This window comes from Lagopus leucura, unplaced genomic scaffold (assembly GCF_019238085.1).
Source record: "Lagopus leucura isolate 7727_CA_CO unplaced genomic scaffold, USGS_WTPT01 Super-Scaffold_100001, whole genome shotgun sequence".
Lineage (NCBI taxonomy): Eukaryota > Metazoa > Chordata > Aves > Galliformes > Phasianidae > Lagopus > Lagopus leucura.
In genome coordinates, this window is record NW_024962262.1 from 8,657,604 (window position 1) to 8,666,622 (window position 9,019).

Here is a 9,019-nt window from a genome sequence, read left to right on the forward strand (position 1 = left end):
CAATACAAGACATAAATAAACACATTGTAAGAAGGGATGTAGTTGCTACTACAAAAACTAGGAGGAAAAAGGGGGAAAAAAAAGTTTACCATCTCTTAATAAATACCATAACATTGCAAATCTTAAAGCAATGATGTTAGATGTCAAAAGGAAGTCCAGGTAAACATATGTACAAAGTGTTATAAAAATAGTGGCAGTGCAAAAGAAAAAAAAAAAGTTCTAAATAAAATGCCAGACATGAAAACAATGCTCTATAGGGAAGTTTTACCTAATATGAGGCTGAAAAAACGCTTCATAGATGCTGTTAATAAAGATGCTGTTAACAATGCTTCAGAAATTAGAAAGAATTAATGAACTGATTTATGTCTAATTATGTTAAAACGACCTTTCTTTGTCAAATCATGCAATTTGCATCAAATCTTAAGGCTTCACTTCAACACCACAGAAAGGGCTTTCTGTAAGAGGCATTTAACATTACATAATCTCTTTTGAAGCAGCATCTGCATGAAGAAAGCAATTTGTTGATCTGAGTACTGTTCCCTGTAAATTCTTATATTTATTTACTATACAGTAACAGTACTTTGGAGATTGAAATTGCTTTCTGTTGTGTTTCTGGCAAACCTGAGGAAATTACAACACTAATCGTATGTATGAGGTTATGTATGAAATTACAAGTTTCTGTAATAATGTTTCCAAACACATGTAGCACATGTAAGGTTAATTACATTGGAAGAGGGAAGATTATTCCCACGCTGGTTTAGATTTTATTGAAATAAGGGATATTTTAACTAGGGACAGAACAGCTTGGTCAAAGGTCTGAATTACTCACATGTGCTGGCCAAACAGTTGGTTGTGAGTCATCAGGCTTGATAGAACTCTCCACTTTGGCATATTTTTCCACCTTAAAATGGAGATAGGAAAAAAAAAAAAAAACAGAAACAAAAGAAATCCCCAAGCTAATGATCATATTGGCCCGAGTTAATGTCAGCCTAGCACAGCTTCTTCTTTTGAAGTGGATAATGCTAAACCCTTCAAAAAGTGAGTACAATCCTCTGTATTTAGCATTCTGAAAAGTTAAATTGGAGATCCTTACATTTATTGTTATACCATAGTTGTTATGTTAAACTTAACAAAAGAGTGGCTTAAAACTGTAGCATCACATGAGGAGTGACATGCATTGACATCCTTACTAAAAGCTACAATCCTGGCTACTCTACCAACCCCTTCTGTATGCTAGTAGTATACAGTGCCATAAGCCAAGAATAGGCATGTCCTCGAGATCAGAATGCATACAGACCTATGAGAAGAATTTCCAATGAATACTTTCAATATCATTTTCAATTTTTTGGTAACAAATAGTTCTACTTCCTAAAGTATACATTACAAAGAAAAATTCTACCAGGCTGAGAGGCAACTCCTTTTAAAATACTTTCCTTATTTTTTTTAAACACAAGACAACTTAAAATAGACACTTGAAGACAGTCTCTCAGATGAACAATATTAAAGATCAGTTTGCACTGTTGATCTTATCCAAACTATCACACTGCAGTTGTAACGTATTCCAATGTAGCTTGTTTTTATCCTAAACTAAAGAAAATTCCACTTGAACTCTCAATTTCTTTTAAAATTCGATATTGGATAATATTTAGTCACTTCCTTCTCCTCATATAATACAACTGACTACAATTGCTAGTAAGTGCAAAAGTTAACAACCAAACTTACATCCACTTCAGAAGGTGCAGTCAAATAGCAAGGGTTCTGTTTCCACATATCTACACACTAGAAGATGAGCAAAATGGTATTAGTATGCTAATCCTTAAAATAAATAGCTAAGAAGTTCACCCACCTACGTCTTAAAACACTCACGTTTCCAGCTTTAGAAATTTTGAGGTCATACTGCTGGGTTCCTTTCTTCTCCTTCTTTTTCTGTAAGTAGTCAACTAATCTGAGCTGAGGTGGAGTTGAGTAGTGAGCTACTTCCTGCTGCCTATTCAGAGATGACTTTGAGTACCTTTTGAAACACCTATGGTAAGACGACAAATAGGTCTGTAAATCCATCATGTGAAATTCCCCACTGTCAATGTATGAGCACAAAAACATGCAGTGAAATGCTAATTGAGACTAGAAAACAGGTTTTGAAATACTCATTTGGTTGATTATACAGCATAATGCAAACTCAATCTCAAATTCTTAAGAATGCCAGTATTCTGTTCATGTAATTTGGAGCTAAGAATGGGGTTATTTTTGAAACACATAATTAAAATGTCAAAACGAGTATCAAACTTACAAGATTAGTACATTATCAAAGATTTCAATTTTGCCAAAATATTTATGTGCAGCTTGTGCATTCAGAAATTTATAGGCACAGGAACTATTCTTCATTCTTTGTGTCACACCCAATCTTTCAGCACATATTCAGGTATCCTGGACACTCATTTAACACCTGTGTACTCTTCTGATGGGAGGCTTGTTGACCATCATGCTCTAATTTTAACAGCAGCCTGGCTGATTTCTCTGTTTACACTTAATCAGCACCACTGGTTGTTTTTAATATACTTCAGCAAACTGAAAGGATCGTTAGTAGTTTTTAGTTCTACAAAGTGAATACATCTCTTTTACTAAAAAGTAACAATTTATTTCAAGCTTTTGTGGAAAGCAGCGAATCACCAGCACAAAAGTGAAACAATATCAAGATTTTGTATGCAGTGGACATTATTTACAATGAGCTATGTCAAAATAGTGTAACACTTGTTTTCAGGTACAAAAAAAGCATATTGCAGTACCTATTACTGAAACACACTACAAAATTGAACAGTTCAAAATAAGATTCAATTTCACAACTGTTCTCTATACTCTAGATTTTTAAGTAGATATTAATTTGAGCACCTCATAACAGAAGGCCAAGTTTTTGTGCAAAGCACAGCTTGTGTTTCTTTCAAACACCCCATAAAAACTTGAAACGTGCTTCACAATGAAAAAATACCGTTTCATGGGGCGAGTATTCATTTTCTGCTTGTTGTACAGGAGTCTGTTTGTAGTACAGGTCACTGCTATTGACGGATCAAGACACAAAGGCTCGGCTGTAGCCAAAATAAGTTGGCTCTCAAGTAGGAGTTTGTCCTCCTGTAATACACACAGTATTAATGAACGTAAAAATGAAGACTTTCACATCAAGTCAATACAGATCTATACTCAAGGAGAGAAAATACCTAACATTTAAGTCTGCAGTCATTAAGAGTTACAGAGCTTTGGTTAGGGTTTCTAAAAGGAAAAGAGAACCTACTGTAAAATGTAGCGTGGTTTCTTTTCTTTCCCCTTTTATTTTTTACATCACAGTAGTGGGAATGAAATCAACTTTCCCTTATCTTGATGGACAGGCAATCAGTGACATAAAGATTACAGAATCACAGAATGTTTTGGGTTGGAAGGGACCTTTAAGGTCATCTAGTTCCAACCCCCTGCTATTGGCAGGGACACTTCACTCTAGATGAGGTTGCTCAAAGCCCCATCCAGCCTGGACTTGAAGGCTTCCAGGGAGGAGGCATCCACAACCACACTGGACTGCATGGGACTTCGGATTACAGTTTGAAATGTAGTTTAGTAAGATTGTGGTCCTAAAAAACAGGTGAGTGGTTTCTTGCTTCACAACGTTTAACTAACTTTAACTGTACAATCAGAATTATTTAAGATTCTCATTACTGTAATAACATCAATAACAATGTGCTGCTGAAGGAGAAATTGTATTAAAAGACTATAATTACTGCTCCAGAGTTGTATGTTGAAGATTACTGAAGTAAGGTAAACTAGTTAGAGTAATTCCAATAATGTCATTTTGCATTATCAAAAGACAAGATCAGTTTCTATTACAATTCCTACAATTTTCTGTGACATCTTAGGGGAAGATACTATGAACAAGTTAATTCAACAGCTCTCAGGAGCACATAGCATGCATCACTATGCACATCATAATCAGTTTGAGTAAATCCACAATTTTGTGAGTTATGCTTATCAGATTTTCTTAAGCTAAGCATATTCACCACATGACTGCAAAGTTTTAAAATAACTGCTGACTTACCTGTGTCCATTTGTGGTTGTCACTTGTTATAGAGTGAACATCACAAATTAAGGTCTGATGGGAAAGGCATAATTATAGTTAGCTTTGTGAGTTATTAATATACGTTCAGTAAGAGCTGTAACTACTGTAACAGTGAGAAATAGATGAAACACTTCTTACCTGCATTGTAGGACGCAAAAGAATGTGCTTGCTTTGGTATGTTGGAGATTTCATGTTACCAGACTGCCTATAGTCACGTATTTCCGCTATGACACATCCACAGTGAAAAATATTAACCTGGTAGAAACAAAGAGCAACTTGTAAATATCCAAATATTTGCTTATGTGCCTCAACCCCAGCCTCAAAAATCAGTATCACTGATACTACAGATAAAAATACCAATTTTGTCAACATCACTGATGTTACCAAAAGAGTCATGTATGAGCTTCAAATGTTTTATTTCACATGTGAACAATGTAGATTCAAGAAATTCTCATGTCAAATATTTCATTACAATAAAAAACAGAGAACGTTTTGCTGAGCACAGTCTAAGTTGCCTGTCATCCTAAATAACAGCAAAGCCTTCTATCCCATTCTCCCTCATTGCAAAGCCTTCTATCCCATTCTCCCTCATTGCTATGAATTTTTTTTTTAGTTATCAACAAATTATTTGAGGCATTCAGTATTTTAGCTTCAAATGCACAAGCATTTTACACCTTTTTGGAATCACCTATGTGAAGCATTCACAATTCAAAGTCTATGTAGGTACAAAGCAATTTATTTTTGAAAACAAAACTTTCAAACCTGAGATTTTTCTAAGAGATCAACCAAAATAGGCGGTAACTCCTCTGCATCCAAATATTCAAGCAGCTCTCCTTCCTCATAAGGCAGTCGAATGGTCTCAGAATCTGAATTTAAACAGAACATTGCTTTTATTTTGCCTTTCATGTTCAGACTTTAACAAAGTGAAATCTAAAGCAGGGTTGGTGGAAGCTTATCAAAATCACCAATTTTTTTTTTAATATAAAAATGTTAATTTTTATATGTATTTCTGTTCCCAGAGCATGATTTTATTCTTACTGTGCTAGAAAACAATGTTCCTTTGTATCTCACTGGACACTGCACATTCTTACTGCATGCCACAGTACCAGGTGGCACGAAGGTGCGATCCAAATGGAAAGCAGCTGACTTTTAGTAGGTGCAGATATAGGAGCTAGTGAAACAAATTATTTAGGAGAAGGAACCCAAAGTGAGAAAACTTAAATAAGGGAACCAGGAAGGAAAGGGAACAGTTATGAAGCCGCGGGGAAATAAGAGAGTGAAAGGCTGTTGAAAGATCATTATCTACTGATGTACGTTATGCTATTAGAGAAAATGAAGATTTGAAATACAGGTTTTTTTTATGTTAGAAGCAAAACAGTTAAATATAAGCAATAGAAACACATTCTAACTATTTATAGAGCATTCTGAATAGTTTTAAAGATTAAGTAGCAAAAATATTACCTGAACCATTTTTTCCCCTGAGCATAAGTGAATAACCCTCATTTCCCGGATAGAGGTTCACTACCAGACATGACAACGTCTCCTGCATAACCAGCTTCTCAAGTAAATTCACATTTCGCCTCAGCTTCTGCTTTAAAAGTAAACATTGCTCATGAACATAATACTATCAAGTAATTAGTAGCATTAAAAACAATTGCCAGAATCAGAATACTATTAAGATACATGCTTCGACATTAATCTAAATAAGCCCAGTTAAATTTAATTTGAATGTATTCAGGAGATTATATTCATTATGTATTATTTTACATACTTGCACACATATTTTTTAATCACTCATTTCAATAACAAAACAAAAATAACAACAATCTCAAGTCCACAGTTAGCAAGAATGGCCTTAGGCTACAACTTACTGTCTTAAATCTGTGGCATGCCTTTCTTTGGTAACATTACTGTGTGCACTTTTAAAATACAATTTACACTGTTTGATACCAACAACGAAGTATTTACTAGTCTGAAAGAACATACATTACCCAGATTAAAATACTGAATTACAGCATTTGGAAGCTTTGTTAATTGCATTGACTTGCCTGCATTTGCTGAAATCTGATGTAAGAGCTACAGAGACTATTCCCCCATTAAGTGTAAGAAAGATCTTTTTTCTGAAAAACTGTATTATATATATACATATATACATATATACATATAAATGAATGGATATTTCAAAGACCCCAGGTGTATCTTAAATGTAAACATATTTAACAGCCGTTTAAAAATTAAAACTGTGATCTCTAAACTTGAAGTCATTTTATGTCTTGTGACTGGAGGCTAGAACTCATAGGTGAATACTAGTAGCAGGTGAAGGTATTCACTGGAAGGGTAATCTCAGTGCTCTGGTAAGTCTCCCAACTGCTTATTTCGTATACACCCACTAAATAGTAGTGGGATGGCTCCTTTTGAACAGATTTTGTTTTCCAGATAATGAGGAGACAGAAAACAGAATTATTACTTCTACAGAAATCATTCCTAAGAGAAAACAATTAAAATAACAACAAAAAAGCAACAGACATAAGTAAGCACAGCAATGTAATCCAACAGACCATTTGACAAGTATATATAAAGAAAAAGGGAAGCAAAATCTTTCATCTCTTTCTAAGTAGTTTTCGGAATAACAGCACAAAGTTAACTCCCTCCACGCATCATGAATGATGGTGGCTTCATTCTACTTCCTTTTACGGTTTAGAAATTGTGGAAGCTAACACAAAGGAAAGAATGAAGTAGCACAAGTTCTGAAAAACAGATGTGGACAGAACTGGAGGAATGGAACAGAAGAAGAGAAAATACATCTTGGCAACAAGTAAGACAGATAAAGAATGCCATTGTTCTGGAGGTGTAGCTCATTAGGTAAAATCTTCAATTAAGATTCCTATTACTCCTGGAAGACATCTACCCAAAAGAAGACAGTGCACATACACAGCTTCAATTCCCAACACATCACTGTGTATTGTCTGCCAGCCATCACCTTCACTTAGACACAGTATGAAGTACTCAGGGGTACAGTAATTACCATTTGAAAAGAAGGTCAGCACTCAACTGCTCTGACATCTTTTAACATTTTTTCACAGAAGAGGGGGGTTGGAATCACAGAATCTTGAAGATTGGAAAAGACCTCCAAGATCACCCCATCCAACAGCCCACCTGTCACCAATATTTCCCCAATCACCACATCCCTCAGTACAACATCTAAACGTTCCTTGAACACCTCCAGGGTCGGTGACTCCATTGCCTGCCTGGGCAGCCCATTCCACTGCCTGACCACTTTTTTGGAGAAGAAATTTTTCCTATCGTCCAACCTGAATCTGCCTGGGGCAACTTGACACCATTCCCTTCAGTCCTAAAGGAAGGACCTGCGGAGATCATCAAGTCCAAGCCTCTGCTAAAGCAGGTTGCCTACAGTAGGTTGCACAGGAAGGGCTCAGGTGGGTCTTGAACACATCTAAAGACGACGACTGCACCACCTCTCTGGGCAGCCTGCTGCAGTGCTCTGCCACCCTCAAAAGCTGCTCTTTCTCACATTCAGGCGGAACTTCCTGTGTTCCAGTTTGTACTTGCTGTCTCTTGTCCTGTCACTGAGCACCACCAAAAAGACCCTGCCACCCACTCTCTACATCAACATTTTCATATTCAGTTGTAAAACGGCATTAGGAAGATAGAAAGGAATATGTGAATTACCAAAAAACTAAAATAAGATCAGAATATGCAAGACAGTTTTAAGAAGAAAATGATTTACTAAAGTTATATGTAAAATTAAAATAAAGTCTAGTTCAACCTTTTATTTTCATGATCTTAAGAAAAATGATCATTCAACTATGCACATTTCATGAAAATTATAAGCACAGAATAATTTTAACTGACCAGTAATCACCAAAAAATTCTAAATAAACAGGTCCTTTTTTTTTTTCCTACCCCAGAAATTTGTCCATGCATACAAGATTTATTTTTATAAGGGGACTATGCTCTTCAAATATCTGACAAGTAACATATACAGTGGCAATTCAATTGTAAAAGTAATTAAATTGAGTTAATCACATTACTCTGACAAATTTATTCAGGGAAAGACATTAGGTTTACCTTTCAGTTTTTATTTTCTATTCAATAATTGTTAACCAATTACAGCTCAGCAGGTATTTTTGTTTGTTTTTGAGGAATATAAGAAAGGATGCAAAGGAAAGAGCAGACAGCAAACAAACACACCTGGGAACTTTCTGGCACTTCATCCATATGAGCTAAATTTCATCAGATGGACGCTAAGTACATTTTAAAATAAAAAACCTCCCCAAGTCATTGGAGTAAACTGGCATTTAAACACAGAAGTTTCAGTAAGCAGGTAGTTACCTTTCACTAACATGAAAATGTCTGTAACCACAGAATCAGCTTTCTCCTTTGAGCTGGCTATTGCAGGTGGTAGCTTTGAACCGATATTAAGCTTGGATGTATGGACACATTTCAAAGATTAAGAAGTCGATTGAGGTGGATTATGTTTCTCAAATGTTCATCACAGTATAACACAAGAATTCAGACACAAAACAACCAAGTCAGTTATACTGCTGTTAAACCAGCTAAAACTCCCAACTCTCTCTGACATCACCTGCAGAAAAGTGGCACCCTTGTCTCCCTGAAAACACCCTGAGCCCACAAATACTGAATATTCTTGCCTAATAAGACTTACATATTGGCTCTATGCTATGTTTGTTACTTCTTCATTCTCAGCTATAATTAAAATGTTAACTTTAATATCTTAGTCTTCCCCACAATGCATCACTGTTGAACAAAAATTGATTTTATCATTACTATGACTGCTTTTATTGCCCCTCCTATAACACCTTAAATCAATTTTCCCAATTGCCTTTACAACTGAAAAATAAAATAAAATAAAATAAAATAAAATAAAATAAAATAAAATAA

The 9,019-nt window shown here is 35.4% G+C and overlaps 1 protein-coding gene across 8 annotated transcripts in view; it reads right to left on the minus strand.

Moving 5' to 3' along the window:
* The window catches only part of SUPT20H (SPT20 homolog, SAGA complex component), a 35,639-nt gene that overhangs the window by 17,592 nt on the left and 9,028 nt on the right, over positions 1-9,019 (minus strand). For 5 of the 8 annotated variants that reach the window (XR_006178253.1, XM_042868267.1, XM_042868269.1 and 2 more), the window contains exons 6-13: positions 5,558-5,687; positions 4,859-4,962; positions 4,235-4,351; positions 4,076-4,129; positions 2,984-3,123; positions 1,867-2,023; positions 1,723-1,779; positions 830-901 (exon numbers count right to left, since the gene is read on the minus strand). Coding sequence is in view for 7 of the 8 variants with exons in the window: in XM_042868267.1 (XP_042724201.1) it covers positions 830-901; positions 1,723-1,779; positions 1,867-2,023; positions 2,984-3,123; positions 4,076-4,129; positions 4,235-4,351; positions 4,859-4,962; positions 5,558-5,687 (831 nt within the window). In the remaining variant the exon portion in view is untranslated. The remainder of the gene's footprint in view (positions 1-829; positions 902-1,722; positions 1,780-1,866; positions 2,024-2,983; positions 3,124-4,075; positions 4,130-4,234; positions 4,352-4,858; positions 4,963-5,557; positions 5,688-9,019) is intronic. The other 3 variants (XM_042868270.1, XM_042868272.1, XM_042868266.1) reach the window with 1 other exon arrangement.